This window comes from Anolis carolinensis, chromosome 6 (assembly GCF_035594765.1).
Source record: "Anolis carolinensis isolate JA03-04 chromosome 6, rAnoCar3.1.pri, whole genome shotgun sequence".
In the NCBI taxonomy this organism is placed as follows: domain Eukaryota; kingdom Metazoa; phylum Chordata; class Lepidosauria; order Squamata; family Dactyloidae; genus Anolis; species Anolis carolinensis.
In genome coordinates this window covers 85374677-85394695 of record NC_085846.1, presented here as the reverse complement: position 1 = coordinate 85394695, position 20019 = coordinate 85374677, and the positions used below count along the sequence as shown (strand labels likewise).

The 20019-nt window shown below is 38.6% G+C and overlaps 1 protein-coding gene across 4 annotated transcripts in view; it reads left to right on the top strand.

Moving 5' to 3' along the window:
* itgb8 (integrin subunit beta 8) overlaps positions 1 to 20019 on the top strand; it is a 56605-nt gene that overhangs the window by 19380 nt on the left and 17206 nt on the right. For 2 of the 4 annotated variants that reach the window (XM_003222144.4, XM_008112633.3), the window contains exons 2-5: positions 5945 to 6030; positions 10278 to 10449; positions 17594 to 17840; positions 19433 to 19598. In XM_003222144.4, coding sequence (XP_003222192.1) covers positions 5945 to 6030; positions 10278 to 10449; positions 17594 to 17840; positions 19433 to 19598 — 671 coding nt within the window. Of the gene's footprint in view, positions 1 to 5944; positions 6031 to 10277; positions 10450 to 12698; positions 12718 to 17593; positions 17841 to 19432; positions 19599 to 20019 lie in introns of those variants that run through there. The other 2 variants (XM_008112632.3, XM_062983941.1) reach the window with 2 other exon arrangements.

Here is a 20019-nt window from a genome sequence, read left to right as displayed (position 1 = left end):
CAAAGCGGGGTTGGGTGGATTTGGGTGCTGTCTGGAAGTGCCCTTACTTAGGCCCCTTCTACACAGCTGTATAAAATCCACATTACCTTCTTTGAACTGGATTATATGACAGTGTAGACTAAAATAATCCATTTCAAATTAGATAATGTGGATTTTCTGCTTTGATAACCTGGATTATCTGGCAGTCTAGAAGAGGCCACAATGAAGCAGTTCAATTCTGATTATAAATCTCCTTATGTCATATTTCATGTAGTATAGAACTTTGACCCAGGATTCTTTAGATATACAAAGAGAGGGGAACCCCAAACAGAATTGTTTAAAAATGGTGAATTCTGGAACAAAACCTTTACCATACTCCAACAAGTGACAGGATTTTTGAAATAAGCAGTACTCTGTATTGCTGGAGCATGGTAAACCTTTTGTTCTAAAACTGACCAATTGATGCCATAAAACTAGTCCTTCAGATGAAGTACTGGTACTTGGTTTGAGTATCCTGTGGCTTGCATACTATGTGAAACATTCAACCTTACTCAGCTTTTCAAGTGCATGTATTTCATGTTCTCAAAAATGCTCCCTTTCAATTCCTAAATATTCATTCTTGCAATACCTGGCTCATTAAGCCTTATTTAGAGAACTAGGATGTCATTCTCCTAGAATGCATAACCTGATATACATCTGGACATGATCACACATAAGATTTTAATATGTGTAATTTTTTAATGCCAAAATGTGGCCTGTCTTGTTTTAAAATACCTTTTGGCAAGTATTAGTTATTTAACTAAAGCCAGTAGAAGCTTGCCTTTTGATTTTTGGCAACATAGTTGTTCAGTTTTGTCTGGGCTCTCTGGGTAAAATGGTAAGAAAAGTCTCTGTTCACTATGAAGCCAACTCATAAAAATATTTTAAGCTCTAGTGTGTGTGTGTGTGTGTGTATATATATATATATATATATATATATATATATATATATATATATAAATTTAGTAATGATCTAATTTATTTATATATTTTTAAATATACTGGCAGCTAAATGAGAAATATTTCATGAATGAATACATGTCTGTAAATGTTATTCTATGAGAGATTATTGAAGCGCATTTTAACCCACATTTTCCACTCTTTGAAAGAAATTACAGTGACTCGGTACATTTTTTCTTTGTAACATTTATCGATATATGAAGTTTGAAACAAATCATGCAGAATTTTTAGATTCTTTCATTCAGAGCAGTCCTCCCTGCTATTACTGCCTCATCTACACTGTCATATAAAATCCAGATTTTCTGCTTTGAACTGGATTATATGGCAGTATAGACTCATATAATCCAGTTCAAAGCAGATAATGTGGATTATCTGCTTTGATAACCTTGATTATATGGCCTCAGACATGCATAGGTAACAAGAAGTCCAAATATCACCATTGGGTAGAAGATAACAGGCTTTGCTTCAAGAAGGCCCAATGTTTCAACTAGAACATCTCTGGAGGGATTAGATGGACGCTTATTAGAAACCTTGGTGACCTACTATTACCAAGTATAAAGTAAAGATAGAAATTGCTTTGGGAAAACAGATTAGAAATACCCATAATGAATTCCCATTCTTGTCAGTTGTTTGAAGACAGAGGATGTGATTAACCCATCTGTTGTCCTGATCCTATGGTTGAAACACTGGTTAGATCAGTAGTTCTCACCCTGGGGTCCCCAGATGGTTTTGGCCTTCAACTCCCAGAAATCCCAACAGCTGGTAAACTGGCTGGGATTTCTGGGAGTTGTAGGCCAAAACCATCTGGGGACCCCAGGTTGAGAACCACTGGGTTAGATCTTCTCCTGTTGTTGCTCCACCTCAATTTCCTTTTGTGGGAGTAGATAGAGAAGGAATAGGGCAACATCTGGATCAGATGGATTAGATCAGTGGTTCTGAACCTGTGGGTCACCAGGTGTTTTGGCCTACAACTCTCAGAAATACCAGCCAGTATACCAGCTGTTTGGATTTCTGGGAGTTGAAGACCAAAACATCTGTGGGTTCCACAGATTGAGAACCACTGGATTAGATCACTGAGCCATGCAATCTCAGTAAGCAGACCATATGTGTTTGAGACCCAGCATAGATACAAAAAACGATGGATGATCATGCCCTAAATCAGAGGTCCCCAAACTAAGGCCCGGGGGCCGGATGCGGCCCTCCAAGGCCATTTACCTGGCCCCTGCCCTCAGTTTTAGATTGAGGCTCGCCCAAAGTCTGAAATGACTTGAAGGCACATGACAATCCTACTTGACTATCCTACTTGATATTGTATAATATAATAATATTAATTATTATATTAAATATTAAATATAATATTACTAATAATATTATGGTATAATGGTATAGTGCAATATAGTAATATATAATGCTAATTTTTTTTTTGCACTACAAGTAAGACATGAGCAGTGTGCATAGGAATTTGTTTGTATTTTTTTTTCAAATGATAATTCGGCCCCTCAACAATCTGAGGGACCATGAATCAGCCCTCCACTTAAAAAGTTTGAGGACCCCTGCCCTACATTATTAAATAGTGACAATGTGAACATGAATGCTTCAGGATTGCATTAAGGTGACAGCCATTTAATAAACTGAGGTGTAACAACCCATAGTTGATTAAATTCATGGATCTGGATCTGGAGGGCTAAATTACCAGACTCCATAAAAGGCAGCTTCCTTGGCTTTTTATATGTTGTTAGTATATCAGATATATGGCTTTTGACAAGTTTCTATTGTGTCTTTATAGTATTTTGGAGAAATTTAGGTGACAAATCTTTCTCTTTCATATTTTACATTTCTCTATATAAGGGAATATAGAGAAATGTAAAATATGAAAGAGAAAGATTTCATATTTTAACGGCGCTTCATGCAGTCATGCCGGCCACATGACCTTGGAGGTGTCTACGGACAACGCCAGCTCTTCGGCTTAGAAATTGAGATGAGCACCAACCCCCAGAGTCGGTCACGATTGGATTTATCATCAGGGGAAAACCTTTACCTATATAAGGGAATACTGTACTGGTTTTTGCTATTACTTACATGAGCACACACATGTAAATCCCAGTATACAGTCTCAAGTGAAAAATCCAATAGAAACTATTTTTAGGCTTTGCTGTTTATACAGTCCAGCTATTTCGTTTGTAGATTTTATCCAGGCTTTTGCAGTATCAGTTTTTATTGTGTTACCCATTGTGATCTCAATCCAATTGGTAGTCCGAGTTATAGTATGCAGGTGTTTTTAATTAATGGGCTTTTATAAATCGTGATTTGTCAAGCAGGGAGAGACTAAGTTGGATACTCTCTAGTTTGGACTAGCTATTGGATTTAGGTCACTGTACTTTGGAAGAAAGCTTGTCTGTGGCTTGATCAACAAATCTATCCAAATTGGGTTTGATGCAGGGAAGTTTAAGGTGTTTGTACTAATAAAGAAGAAGCGCTTAGCATCTTGCTTACTTTTGTATCTAATGCCCAGGTTCAAATACTAGTCTTATCTAGAGTGCATCCATTGAATCAATTTCTGAATATTCAGCTCTTGTGTAAATATTATGGATTGAACAGGTTTGTTGTAATTAAGGCTCCTTCTACACTGCTATATGATCCAGATTATCAAATCAGATAATCCACATTATCTGCTTTGAGCTGGATTATATGAGTCTACACTGCCATATAATCCAGTTCAAAGCAGATAATCTGGATTTTCTATGGCAGTGTAGAAGGGCCTTGGGACTACTGATTCAGATTAGGATAATGTTAGTGCTGTTGAAATAGCAATCTGGGAGGCCAGGGTTCAAATACCATAGAAAGCCACTTGGTAATCTTGGGGAAAAACATACTCTCTTAGACTTAGGCCCTATCTAAGGCCCCTTCTACACTGCCATAGAAAATCAAGATTGTCTGTTTTAGATTATATGACAGTGTAGAGTCATATAATCCATTTCAAAGCACATAATGTGGATTATCCACTTTGATAATCTGGATTATATGACAGTGTAGAAGGGCCCTATAAAGAAGGCAAAAGAAAACCTCCCAAGGAAATACCATGAAAAATTCCCTTTAAGGTTATCACAAATCAGATATGGCTTGATGGTTCATAGCAACACTGACAAATACTAGCCCACAGTTGAAGAAACACATTCCCATTATTTAGTGCTGAAAACTACCTACTGTTGATCATCAAGGTTTATTTTTCAGTTTAGCACTTGGAATTGATGTATTCATATTCTAGCTTTCAATTCTTGGCTTTACAAATGTGGAGACAGCAGCACTTCATTGTTGCCACTCTGGAAACTCTTGAGACCTGGCTGGATAGAGAAAGACAGATTGCATTTCAAGGGCAGACTTCCAATGTTCTCTGTCAAAAGGTTGAAAACAGTAGATGGCATGCTGTCCTTAAAAAAAGAATACAAACATACAACAAAGCATCAAGCATCCAAGAGACACTGTAATTTGTAATAATGGCAGCCTCCTCCGTGAATTGCTTGTGGCCAAGTTATTGCAGAGCATTAATCTCAGAGATAAACTCTTTCTCATATCCCTCCAAATCCGTTTGTGGCAGAAGCTACGTAGAGAGTGGGAATAAAGAGGAAAAAAAGAATTTAATCATTCTAAAAGAGACATAGTAACATATATACTCCAAGGGCTTTCTACCAAAACCTTATGGACAACAATGTACATTTTAGTTCAACCCTCAACCCGGTCCCTATAGACAACAGAAAATTCCCCAGGAGAATCTCAAAAAAGGCAAGCAGCTGTGCTAATGCAGTTTTTTTAAAGCAGTAGTAGTGGTAGTAATTCTAGCACTTTTAATACCTTCTGGTACTGATTCTCCTGTAATGTTAATGTATCTTGCCCACATAAGTCCAGTTCACTCTCAAATACCTTTGATTCTGACATGGATATATCATAATAATTGAAACATATAATAATTTCCTCTTTGGTTACTCTGGATTGCAGAAATTTGCCACCAAACTAAGCCCAATATCTATTACTGGTGCAGTAATAGATATGAAAGATATGGATTTGACCAATGGAACGGCCCAGACTATACACTTGGATCACGTGATTTATTCTGTTGTCAGAATTAAATGTAAATTATTTTAATCGTGTTTAAATTGCATTTTAATGTTTTATTATTTAAATGATGCTTTTGTATTTTGTTTTTTAAAGACATTGAATTACAGTGTTCCCTCACTTATCGCAGGGGTTAGGTTCCAGGACCACCCACAAAAATCTGCAAAGTAGGGACACTATATTTATTTTAATATTTATACATTATTTTAGTAGTTATACACTATTTTAAGTCTTTATCAACCAATCGTGTGTTGATAAATCACCTCCTTCTCCTCCTGTTGCTGCTTTGGCTCCTTTTCTCTCCCTTTGGCTTCTCCTTCCTCCCTTCCTTAGGCTGTAAATTGAAATTTTTTATGATTTATAATAGTCTTTTAGAGTTTACTGAAAAACCATGAAAAGTGAACCGCGAACTAGTGAGGGAATACTGTATTGCCATGTTGTGAAGCCACCATGAGTCCCCTCCGGGGTGAGAAAGGCGGGGTAAAAGTATCGTGAATAAATAAATAAGACAGGGGACAAAATGATGTCATAATCCATGGTAATCCAAAAATCTCAGGGCTTAAATACCGTGAACTCTGGTTCCACTGTACCACAGTTTATGAATCTGCTTCTCTCTTTGTATCTGACTGAATTCGTTCTTGAACTCTTATAGAGATGTTCATTTTGAAAGTGCTCAAAGCACCAGTAAAATTTTACATTTATGTTCTCATAATATTATTAGAGCTGTCCTAATACTAGAAATCTAGTATTACACTGTTTATCTAAGTATCAGAATTTGTACTTTGTCCATGTCATTCACGTATGCAAATTGCTGAATGGCTTTTTTTTCTCCTTGTCTAATTATTACTCTTAACAGCAGACAACAGATGTGCCACTTCACATGCAACAACATGTGCCACATGCCTTGCTCTGGGCCCAGAATGTGGATGGTGCAGTCAAGAGGTGAGCTCTTCCTCTGTACTAGTCTTCATGGTTTTTATTTATCTGTTGTCTACTTCTCTCCCACATGTGCCAATGAAGCAAAAGGTCTCTAGCATCAAAGAGGAAATTCAAACAATTGCTTAGTAACTTTTAGGCTACATAAGCAGCTATATAAGAATAGGTAGCCATGGAAAGATGGGGAAGAAATGGCAATTTGTAGTAGCATGAGGAATATCCACCTTCCAGATGATTTGGGATTGCAACTCCCATTATCCCTAGTTTATATGGAGGAGTTTAACATCCCTGGTCCACTGTATTTGAGTTTATTTGATTGGTTGGTTGTTTGGTTGTTTGGCTGTAATTAGGCATTATTCGTTATTAGTTTTGGTTCTTTAGCTTATCTATATATATAAAAGAGTGATGGCATCAGGGCAGCAGACAAAACAACAAAACTACAGGCCCCCCAACCTCGAAATTTGACAACACAACCCATCATCCACGGCTCTAGGTTGATACAACAAAAAGAAAAGAAAAATAAAGTCCTAATTAGAGGGAAAGGAATAATTGTTTTTATCCAATTGCTGCCAATTAGAGGGCTAAGCTCCGCCCACTTGGTCTCCTAGCAACCTACTCAGTCCAGGAGACAGGAATGGTTACGAATCAGGTCTCTTCCACACTGCCTATAAAATACAGATTATCTGATTTTGACTGGATTATATGGCAGTGTAGACTCAAGGCCCTTCCACATAGCTATATTATCCATTTAGAATCTTCTATTATCTGCTTTGAACTGGATTATCTTGAGTCCACACTGCCAGATAATTCACTTCAGTGTGCATTTTATACAGCTAGAAGGGGCAGTTCTAGGCAGATAATATAAGATTGCAAATATACAGTAGAGTCTCACTAATCCAACATAAACAGTGTCCTCTATCCTCACCACTTTCACAGTACACAAACAACCAAATGCATACTAAACATAAAGACAACCATACAACAGACATTCAATACCACCACTACCTCAACAATTTCTCACCAACACCGCCAGACAATGACACAGCAACACGTGGCCGGGCACAGCTAGTACCTTATATAAGAGAGTTGATATGGATAGTCTTCAGGTCACAGAAACTGAACATTCCACATTTTAAAAAATACCTTACTTAACATTAGAGTTTTGAAATATTTTTTTCAAGAACAACTAACAGGTGATGGCTTCTATCTGTCTGGAATATGTTTTGCTCAGAGACTGCAGGTCTTGGCATGCATGAATGCAGCTCTTAAAAATTGTAACTGCTCCAAGGGTTGGCAAAGGGGGCAGCAAAAACATCACTACGAACACGGAATAATAGTTTTATTACCATGGTAATAGGGCATCTGTCAGGGATCCTCCCACTTGTGTGTGTTTCCTGCTCCAAGCAATTTCGGCCAGTTTTATAGCTTCGGTGAAGAATGCTTTTGGCCCCATTGTAGTCTTCCATTGCAGCCAATGCTTTTTGCTCTTTCCAGCTTAATTTTAGAAAGCTGGCAAATAGAAGGCATCTTGTAAAAAGCCTAGCATATTTTAGTATGTCTGATTTCCACTTTTAGAATTTGGAAGAAAGATGTAATGATACTATCATTTGGTAATGGAACTTGAGTAGTTTTAAAACCTCCTATTTTATAGTTTGAACTATTAAAATTTACTGTTTATAAACCTAAAGGACCTCATCACATTGATGAGGTCCCTCTTACCGATTTTCCAGCCTCCATGACGAATCAATGGGGCAGCGGGGCAATCCTGGGACCTCGAGCAGCTGGCACCAATGCTTCTCTATCACACATGGGGAAGTGTCGCTGCATGGATTGTCCCAGCAGTAGACCTATTGTTCCAAATGAAACATGGGAGGCCCCCTTGTTGGTGGAGCAGTGTCCTACCATGCTGCCACCCCAGTTGAGCCCTGCTGGAAGCGGGGCTACAACATGTGATGGACACCGTGGAGCTCCCTCACTCAACTGGGGCGGCAGCATCCTAGGATGCTAAAAATTAGTCGTGTGATGCGGTTGATAGAAACAAAGACCAAAATGTTGCTTATTGAGACTCTTACTGACAACTATTCCTGCCATGTGCTTCAAATAACTCCTGTTTAGTGTATGCAAAACTGATGTGAGATTTTTTTTTCTTGATAGAGTCTTACCATCTATTTACAGATACATTCCATTATTACAGCATTTAAGGATCATCCCAGCAGAGAGAAAGTCATGTGCCATCTGTATATCAGATGTCAAGATCACAGAAACTTTGATCTATCCTCCAATTCTTTATTTTATGCATAATAGTACACATGTTGGTAATTCTGGCACCCACCTAAGGATTGCTGGTTCCAGACTTGGATGCGTGTGGCCAAATTCTTGATTGGGATGGGTTAAGAAACATGTGACTCTCTTATTACAACCTCACAGCCTCCTGAGTTGTTTTAGGAGTCTTAAAAACTTATAAAATCCTATATGCTTAAGCAATCTCTTATATGAGTCTAACCAGCCACTGAGATCATTATCTCAATACCCTCGGGTTTCTTTTTTAAAAACATAAAAATCAACAAAACAACATAGTACCACTAAAAGTCCATCACTGTCAATTTCTAAAAGTTTGGTGGAATAAGCTTTTACTGGGGGGAAGGAGAACAAAAAAGATGCCCTTTTAGCCTCCCCAGAGAGGTAATTCTCAAGTCTAGGAGCAGCACCAAGAAGGTCCTCTCTCTGTTCTTCACATCAAATGAGTATTAAAAGTTAGTGAGATAGGGAAATGGGTCTCTCCTGAAGTTTTAAAGAGCTCTAACAGATTCCAGAGTCTGAAAAATTAGGAAGAAAACATTTATTTCATCTGTTGCTGCTATCAGTACCTCCACATATATGACTGCCACCCACTCAGAAAAGGAGACTTTTTTTACATTTTGATTGTGCATGGCAAAAGGTACTCAAATTATTTGTCATTAGGCATGAGTATGCCTAATGACAAATAAGTTGAGTACCTTTTGCCATACTCATGCCTAATGACAAATAAGTTGAGTACCTTTTGCCATGCACAGTCAAAATGTAAAAAAGTCTCCTTTTCTGAGTGGGTGGCAGTCATATATGTGGAGGTACTGATAGCAGCGACAGATGAAATAAATGTTTTCTTCCTAATCTTTCAGACTCTGGAATCTGTGCAACCAAAGTAATGTCTGTCCATTCAACTCCTAATGGTGGAAATAAGCCCCGTGGATTTTTTTAAATAGAAAATGAGGTTGCATTTCAAAATATGAGTATTTTCCAAAAGGGACATACAAGAAAGATCAATAATAAGCTAAAAGACATGCAACCATAATAAACCCAGATTTAAAAAAGAACTAGCAAGCAAGCCATTTTGGCATGGAATCCAAAATAATATACCACAACAATGTTGTTAAACTGTTTATTTAATCTTTTTTAAAAGTTTCTATTTTACCTTTCTTGTGTTTTCACACCACTCAGGGCAGCTGTACTCTGCAAATAATCTTTTAATTAAAAGCCTGAAGGAAAAGCAGGAGGGAGCTTCATGGAATCTCACTAAGAAAGGACTTCTCCAAATATGAGTCCACAACCCTAAAAACCCCATGTCTTGTGCTTATTAATCTAGCTATATCACCCCGGTGGCGAAATGGGTTAAATCCCTGTGCCAGCAGGTCTGCTGACCAACAAGTGGTGAGCTCCCTCTGTCAGCTCTAGCTCCCCATGCAGGGACATGAGAGAAGCATCTCACAAGGATGGTAAAACATCAAACATGCGGGCGTCTCCTGGGCAGACACCAATTCTCTGACACTAAAAATGACTTGCAGTTTCTCAAGTCGCTCCTGACACAAAAAAATCGAGCTACATATCTTGATGGACACATAAATGAGTTGTCTGTTAATGATCTTTATGCCTGTGCAGGTTCATATAGTTATAGGCAGTCCATAAAGTAAATAGACATCATTTATTAACTACAATAAAAGTTCAGTATCAATTCTTTGAATTGGGCTTTGAAATGGATTGGCCACTTGTGTAACTGTTGTAGAATTGATGCCATATGCTCTATAAACAATTATCCAGCATCAACCAGATGACTGTATTCTTTCCTGGCTTCAGCTTCTGAGCCATCTTCAATTGTCTGTACTAGAAAACTTCACTTTTGGATGGTGTGGCAATGCATCATGGTATTATTCAAAGTTTTCTTTGACATAATATTTCTGATTTTCATTGATTTATTTATTTTGGCTCTTTCAAAACAGGAGTTTATGACTGGAACAAGGCGGAAGGAACGATGTGACAAAGTTCTCCATTTAATAAAAAGGGGCTGCAGGGAGGATTTTATAGAAAGTCCCAAAGATGATATAAAAGTATCCAGCAATGAAGTTCATATACAAGTGACACCAGGAGAAGTGTCCATTCACCTCTATCCAGGTTTGTTTATCAAAAGAAATATATGGTTTTAGTATGTAAAATATATAGTGAAGTTGGGCACAGTTTATAGATTGAAAAAGAGGGTGTATTCACTCACCACTTGTTGTTCAGCTACTTTTTTCTTTTGAAACAGAAAGATATGTACTTTTGGACAGCTCTTACGAAGTGAGATCTAAAGAAGAATAGAAAGAAAACAATGTAACTCATACTGGAACCCTTTGGACACACCAATTTAATTAGCATTTTTTACTTCCTAAAAAATTTCCTTGGACCAGTTTTGGCTTCCGCATATTTTATATCCTTGGCATTGATTTAAACAGTAATGAACCTGCCTGTCGTTATCCATTGTCTAATTTCCACTAAAATTAGATAATTAAAAGTGAATAGCTCTATTCTCTAGTTAGCTTTTTCCTCTGCCAAAAAGTATAAATGAAACATGATACATTATATTTACCCATATGGAATTTTCTGCTATGGGATAAGTTCTGATTCTCGCTACCTTTACAATTCTGCTAACATGCTCAGCCTGCCTCTGGTCCCTCTGTAGACTTCCACCAATGGTTTGAGCAGGACTTTGACTTCCTTCAAATATTTTTGAATATTTGAATGGTTTGGGCCCAAACAGTTCGCACCCAGCCAACTTAAGGGACTGCGTCTCCTCCTATGCGCCCACACGAGCCCTGAGATCATCAGGAGAGGCTCTTCTCTCAGTCCTGTCACTGTCACAAGCATCCTTGGTGGGAACAAGAGAGAGGGCCTTTTCTGTGGTGGAACTCCCTTCTCAGAGAGGTGCGATTGGCCCCTCTTTGCTGGCCTTTCGCTCTCAAGTACCAGGCCATCCCTGGAGATCAACAATAGGCAATGGCCAGATTTATACGAGTAATTGTATATCTTTGGAATCGTTATTTCGGACCAGCACTTATTTTAACATGGTCTAAAGGAAACTGAGCTTTTAAAATGTGAGAACAACTTTTTAATGGCGAATCTTAATGGCCTGAGGGTCAGGGAATTTTTAAAATGGTTTTAATGGTATAATAATAATAATAATAATAACAACAACAACAACAACAACAACTTTATTCTTATACCCCACCCCATCTCCCCGGAGGGACCCAGGGCGGCTTACATGGGGCCAAGCCCGGACGTAACAATATAAAAGCGAACAATGCAATAAAACAAACAATCAACGATAAACAACAATATTGATAAAAACAGTCATAAAAAGTCAGCATACAAGATAGATATTAAAAAACATGAATTGAATTTACGAATCTGGGCCAAGGTGCAAAATATGTTGAGGTCATTAGGGAGCTGGCGTAGTCATTAAAGTGCTAAGTGTAATACTGAGAAGGCATACCTATGGATCTATGCTCAATGGGCAAATAGGTCAGACTTACAAGGGTCAATCAGCAAAGGCCTTCTGGAAGAGCCAGGTTTTCAGGCTCCTCCGAAAAGAGAGGAGGGTGGGGGCCTGCCTGATCTCCCTGGGGAATGAGTTCCAAAGCCGGGTGGCCACGACGGAGAAGGCCCTCTCCCTCGTCCCCACCAACCGCGACTGCGAAGGTGGTGGAAGCGAGAGGAGGGCCTCTCCCGATGAGCGAAGAGATCGTGCGGGTTCATAGGGTGAGATGCGGTCTCTAAGGTAGGTGGGTCCCAAACCGTTTAGGGCTTTGTAGGTGATAACCTGCACCTTGAATTGGGCTCGGAAAATAAATGGTTATAATGTTTTAACTTATTAATTTGTCAAATTTGCCACATGTAGTGTCTAGTTTTGCCTATATAATGTTTTTGTTGTATTGTTTATGTTATGTATTTTTGTCATTTAACCATTGTATGCCACTCTGAATACCACCAATGGGAGAAAAGCGGGATAAATTTAGATCAATAAATAATATTTTTTTCCCCAGGCAGTAGCAGCTGGTGGTTTCTGTGTCAATAGGCAGTAGGTCTATATCTGATTTTAGTCTGAACTTTAAATGAGCCATTGAAGATGCTGAACTCTATTCCCAAAATACCTTCAGCATTTGGACAGCACCTTAAAACACCCCACTGCTATAGCAGTCACTAGCCATTGCTGTATTGAGGCACCCAGGGGAGTTTTTTTAATGAATGCCTTTTAAAAGGCAAATTTGTTTGTTATTTTTCTTGATTTTACTTTTAAAATATGTCCTCAATGATGAGGGGGAGGAGCCTTTGTCGTTGCCACAGAAGTCAGTTCAGCAACATTTGGCCTTCTTGGTCTGTGGACCATCCTGTCCTAAAAGATGGGTGAGCACTATTGAAGCTTTCTTTCTGACAAATGTATTCAGGCAGATCCTTGTGTATGCTATATTTATTTGATTCTAAGATGCCATCAATTGTAAAACACACACTAATTTCAGTACCAAGAACAACAAAAATGTGTATATGTGTGTGTGCGCGCACACACACACACACAAACAAACACATAATTAATATGAGCACCCATGATTATAAAATGCATCCTGTTTTCAGAGATGTTTATATGGGGGAGGGAGTGTGTGTGTGTTAGAATAAAAGAAATAGAATACTGGCATGGGACAAAAGTAAATCATTATCCTGGAAAAAATGTAGCTCAGTCTTGAATTACCATTGCAGCACATCACCAATAAAAAAATTATCTACACAGACATTTTATCAAACTTGCTTGAAAGAGGGATGATAGGTTGGAAATCTGCTACTTGCTTCTGCATCTTGTATTCAAGCATTCAACATTGTTTACTTAACGTATACAGTATATCTAATATTTTCAAAAGATTAATGTAGAGATACTGTATGGGCTTCCTCCTGTATTGCAAAAGTTCACAGGAAGTTTACACATTAACAAAGATGGAACTGGGTCATCTGTTAATTCTCAACATTAGAGCGGGTGTAATTGTTGAGCATGTCCTGGTCTCAATCATGTTAAGAGTTACACAGGTATCGGCTTCATCCCCCAGCAAACAGTATTTTACTACAGAGCAGAGTAGAAGTCATTGTTTATTCATAAAGTTGGTGCTCCAGACTCTCAGCATTTTAAATTGATGATTTAAATGAGAGAAAACAAAGACTTCATTCATGACAAAAAGTTTTTCACATTGTGGGTGTTGCTTGGAAGTTTAGAACCTTTGTGCGAACTTCATTTGTAAAAACATAGTTAAAGAAAATTGGGGAGATTCTGTCAACATTAGCTGGATAAATAAAGTAGTTTTTGGGGCTATTTTGATACATGTAGAGTAGGGATGGGGAAAGCATATTATTTGCCAACCCCCTTGGATTATCCTTTTCCTTCTGAGTGTATTTTCAACTTGCCATTAGTACTGATTTCCCTAGCAATACTGCATTGTCATGAGCTATCCCTGTTGTAACAGACACCTGCAAGTCTGGTGATGAACTTATGCTTGATTATCTGCCATTCCATACAAATAGGCCAAGCCTTTTGAGAATTAGTTATTGAAAGGCATTTAACCATTATTTCACATTTGTGTCCCTCCAAGGGATTTTTAAAAAGGAATTTGGGATAGGTTGCCCAGAGCTGTCCCATTCCACCCACCTCGCACCGGCCCTTTGAGGACGATTAGACCAAAAGATAATGACTTTCCCACAGCTACATAATCCTTCATGGATCTGCGTATTTCTATAAATCACTGTAATTCGTTTGTTTGTATTGGCAATTGTCATGGAAAAACATGATTATCTCTTCCATGGAATTGTATTGCAAGAAAAGACAATGAGTAATTCTACTAATAGAAATTATTTCATGCTGAATAAGTCCAAAGGAGAAGTGTTAGGGAAAAGAAAAAGATATTCTGAAATCTTATTTGTGTTTCGTCATCTCCTTTTGAAGAGGGTGTATTTAACAAAAAAGACAAGGATGGCTTCTTACGTGTAGCTTTTTTTAGTTACTGGAGAAATACAATGCAGCTTTGTGTTTCTTTGCCAAGTTAAGCAAAGAGTCACTTGTTCGTTGTATAATAAATTAAAAAGGAGTCGTGTGTACATGAATATTTCTGGTTTGATATGATGTCTCTCTAATAGTATTTTCACAGCATCCGTGTTCCTTTGTTTGAAACATGGATATAATCTCTATTAGTATGTATAGTACTCTGGGGGGGGGGGATCAGTGAATGTATAGAGATGCTACCTCTGGGATATAAGAAAACACATACAGAGTTCAATTTTGAAGTTAATTTCAAAACCAGCTTCAGCATGGCACTTTACCCATACCCATGGATTTGGCATTCAGCTTTTTCCATCTTAAAATGAAATGTAAAGCTGGTATACTTTTCCAGCCTTTGACAGACTTTATATTATGGTCTCTTGGAAGAACTTTGGGGAAAGTGCATCATTTTTTTAAAAAATGAATTATTTGGAACAACCCTTGCCAAATTTGCTGTATAAATTGGTGGTGGTTGCATTTAAGTACAGACATACCTCATTTAACAAAGAAGAGCATTCTCTAACAGAAACTTTGATCAGTTTCTGCACCACAAAAACTGATCCAGCAAAGTTTTTATTCAAATGGAAAAACTATACACATGCAAAATTAAACAGCTAGGTCAGATAAGCCTTAGCTCTGTAGTTCTTAACGTGTGGGCCGTGGCCCAGCAGTGGGCCACAAGTATGAAAGTCCAGTCCACAAACCTCCTTCCTCTTTATTTAATTCTTCTTCTTTACTCGGTCAGTCATTTCCGACTCTTCATGACCTCATGGACCAGTCCACGCCAGAGGTCCCTGTTATTTTATTTCTGCTCCTTTTTGCAAAGTTGACCATTTCATTGAATAGACCACATATTTAATATGGTTTTGTGTGGGAAAGCAGATGGCAACTACTGGATGGCATATGTTCTGTATCAGAAACTAGAGCTGATGTGGTTTAACCAATGAAGTTTTCTGAATCAGCACCCCAAATAACCAAACAGAATCTAAAGTTGACCAAAACTGGTTCATAACCTTTTTGGTACTAATGTTGGAGAGTGGTCCCTGGTCAAAGTAGTCCCTGTTCAAGTGGGCCCTGTTCAAGTGGGCCCTGGTCAAAAAAAGGTTGGGAACCACTGCCTTACATTAATAAACAAAATATTTGGCATCTTCTAGAGACATCTGCAAGACTTCTTCCAAGCACATCCAAAGATATATATTTTTTTCCTTTCACCACTTTCCACTTTTCTAATAATTTTCATTCTGGTGACCATACACAGGTAGATCCATGCTTTTTAAACATACTGGGAGTAGCTGGGTTTTTTTCCATGTCAGGAGTGACTTGAGAAACTGCAAGTTGCTTCTGGTGTGAAAGAATTGGCCGTCTGCAGGGATGTTGCCCAGGGGATGCCAGGATGTTTCGTGTTTTACCGGCCCGTGGGAGGCTTCTCCCATGTCCCCGTATGGAAAGCTAGAGCTGACAGGTGGGAGCTCACCCCACTCCCTGGATTCGAACCACCAACCTGTCAGTCAGTAGACCTGCTGGCACAAGGGTTTAACGCATTGCACCACCAGGGGTTCCTGGAGTAGCTGGTGATGCTTATATTCTCCCTCCCTCCCTCTCTGTTTACTCATTTCAACACTTCACTGTCAAAATGCCATTTCAGAGTATGAAACATATAGTAGGTCTTTGTGAAGGAGGATTTCTCTTGTTCCTACCAAAATCGCCCACCCTTCTTGAGCTCTAAACTGTTTAACCTTGTATCTGAGTGGGGTCTATGAGTGGACATCATTGTGAAAAGAAGGAGAGAGAGAGAAAAAAAAACTTTCTGGGAATAGTAATTTTCTTGCCTGCCATGTGGCTGTCCAAGCAGGTCACTACTCCTGGAAATGTGGCTCCCATCCAGCAACGAGTGTCCTGGAAGCAGAGAACTGGAAAGTTGGGAAATACAGATGAACCTAAACTGGAACGGAACCTAATGTTGTAGTGCAACTTCCTGATCAAGGATGTTCCATTTGTAAAGAAAACAAATAGGCCCATTCAGAAGCTGCCAGTCCTGAGCCAAAGGCTGTCATTCATATGCAAATCCCATTACATTTTGTGGCATAGTTTCTATTATTTCTCATAAAATCAGACTAGCTTGACACTCTCAGAAATCTGAAAGGAATATTGACAAAGATTATTTTTCTTACTCTGTGAAAAACAGTGAAGTTGCAAAGTAGGAAATTGATGTCTTTTAACGAGGATGTGCTTTCTTTATGTAGCCAGTTCAACAGAGGATAATATAACACCTATTTTAGTGTTCTTTATTTATGTATTGCTTCCCTATGTTTGAAGTTTGCATTGCTGTAATCATCTTTTCATCCTTAGTTTTTTCTTTTTCCTTTCCTTTTTAAATTAAAAGATAAAAAAACATTGACCAACAATATTGTCTGGTGTTGTCGAAGGTTTTCATGGCCAGAATAATTGGGTTGCTTTGAGTTTTCCGGGCTGTATGGCCATTTCCCAGAAGCATTCTCTCCTGACGTTTCACCCACATCTATGGCAGGCATTCTCAGAGGTTGTGAGGTATTCTGGAAACTAGATAAGGGAGGATTCCCCCAGGTAGGAATCAGCCAGGCCTTAAAGCTGCAAGGCTTTTCAAAGCTAATCCAAGTGATTAATTGCAACATTCACATCTGCCTCCAATAGACAAGAGTTCATTCTCCCACCCTGGACTTTCCACAGATATATAAACCTCCCTTGTCTAGTTTCCAATATACCTCACAACCTCTAAGTCTGCCTGCCATAGATGTGGGCAAAACATCAGGAAAGAATGCTTTTGGAACATAAGTCATACAGCCTGGAAAACTTGCAGCAACCCAACATTATCTGGGCTATTGATTTAATTACTTAATTTACATTTTATATTTTAAAACAAAAAATAAGTCATTAAAAAGTTTAGGCCAGTGAGATATAAGATAAAGATTGACTAAGCAGCCTAAAACATTTAAAATATCCAATGAAATGTCACATTTATAATAGATCAACAACCTGCCTTTCTCCTTTTATAGATGGAATGGCTGCCATGCCTGGAGAAAGGCGGGTTGTTGATTAATTAATTAATGGCCCCGAGAGGAAGCTGTGTTCTCTGGATCTAGTTCTAAAGGGAAGATAAGCTTACATTTTACTGATTTTAAAGTAATATGATTATCCAAAATCCCTCATTATAATTCTGTTTTTTATCAGGATCTGAAGCAAGTTTTATGTTGAAAGTCCACCCACTGGAAAAGTACCCCGTGGACCTCTATTATTTAGTTGATGTGTCTGCATCAATGCACAAAAACATAGAAAAATTAAACTCTGTTGGATTTGATTTATCTCAAAAGATGAAAAATATTTCTGTTGATTTACGGCTTGGATTTGGATCCTATGTGGATAAGACAGTGTCACCTTATATTAGTATTCATCCAGGCAGAATCCACAATCAGTGCAGGTAAGTAATATTAACTGCATATCTGTGTAAATCCAAAATGAAGGACAAGATATATGTGAACTAGTTCTAAACCAGATTAAGCCTGTTTTAATCAGAGTCTTTGGGGAAAATATAAGCAAACATTTCATTCTGCCCTCAATGCCTAAACTGTCTTCTAACATCTTCATATATAATACAGTAGAGTCTCACTTATCCAACATAGACGGGCCGGCAGAACGTTGGATAAGTGAATATGTTGGATAATAAGGAGAGATTAAGGAGAAGTCTATTAAGCCTCAAATTAGGTTATGATTTTATAAATTCAGCACCAAAACATCCTGTTATACAACAAATTTGACAGAAAAAGTAGTTCAATGTGCAGTAATGCTATGTAGTAATTACTGTATTTACGAATTTAGCACCAAAATATCACGATGTATCGAAAACATTGACTGCAAAAATGCGTTGGATAATCCAGAACGTTGGATAAGCGAATGTTGGATAAGTGAGACTCTACTGTAAATGTATGCACTTCCTCCTAAAGATTAAAAGTCAGGTTGTGAATTGCAGATGAGGTTCTTCCATCCTTTATTTTATTTAAACAAACTAGCTTGAGGACCTAGCAGTGCCAGGGTTATTAGAAGGTATTGTTTGTTTTGGATGTTAGGTAATATCACTGAAGTTTGATCCAGATCCATCATTGGCTGGATTCAGTGCTGTCTGGAGAAGGGTGAACTACAACTCCCAGATTCGCAGGGCAATCACCCCCAAACCCTGCCAGTATTTGCAATTGGCCATGTTGGGTCTGTGTGTCAAGTTTAGTCCAGATCTCTCGTCGGCTGGGTCCAGGCCTCTCAGGACAAGGGTGAACTACAACTCCCAGATCCGAGGTCAATCACCCGCAAACCAGGCCTGTATGCGCAGTTGGACATGTTGGGTCTGTGTGCCAAGTTTGGTCCAGATCTGACATCAACTGGGGCAAGGGCTCTCTGGATGCAGGTGAACTGCAACTCCCAAAATCAAGGTGCATTACCACCAACCAGTGCAGTATGTTCAGTTGTCATAGAGCTTCTTTGTGCCAAGTTTGGTCCCAGTCCATTATTGGTGGGGGTCACAGTATCAGTGGAGGTACTGCAAGTCCCATTATCTGTGGCAAGTTTGGTCCAGATCTATTGTTGGACATGACTAGACATTATCAAGGGGAAACCTTCACCTTTTTTGGGAGTGTTTGCCTCAGCATGATGGGAGTTAAAGTTCACTGAAAGCTAGAGAGCCCTTTGGCTCCCACCAATGATTAATCTGAACCAAACCTGGCACACAGACCCATCATCACCAACTTTAAGTACTGGTGCAGTTGGGGAGCAGTGACAGATTATGATGGGAGTTGTAGTTTATCCACATCCTTATACATTTTCTAATGGGATCTTTCATAAATCTCAAAACAAATAGTGGCTATTTCTAATGTTTATCCTTACAAAATCCCAAACCTGGACATTGCGAGGTACCTAAGCTAGTGTACATTAATAGCATTTGTATTACAAAGTGTACGGAACAAACTTAGATTTTTTTAAAAAATTATTTCATAATGCTGGATCTCTTCTTTTTCCCAAAAGTGATTATGATCTAGATTGCATGCCTCCACATGGTTATATCCATGTCTTATCACTGACAGACCAAATAGCAGAATTTGGGCGTGCAATCAATAAGCAAAAGATCTCTGGAAATATTGACACACCTGAAGGAGGATTTGATGCTATGCTTCAGGCTGCTGTGTGCCAGGTAAGAAGTAACTAATAATTCATGGGAAGGAAAGTCTTTGATTGCTTTGCTTGCTGGTTGATATAAAATTGTGATGCTGTAATGTGTGCTGTTGATAGTTCTTCATAAAGCTAAAGTCAGTTTTGCTAAAGTCAGTGTTCACATCGCTTCCCCTATTTCCCTCATTATTATTGGTCAGATGGTTTTGAAAGTATTTTTAGGAGAGGTATTATTTCTATCATAAGCATGGAACTGTCTTGGGTTGAGCTCAATGTGTTTCAAACACTTTAAGCCTAGAATCCTACAATAATGGAGCTGGAAGAAACTACATGGACCATCTAGTCCAACCCCCTGCCATGCAGGAAAAGCACAATCAATGCACCCCCAACAGATGGCCATCCAGCCTCTGTTTAAAAGCCTCGAAGGAAGGAGCTTCCACCAC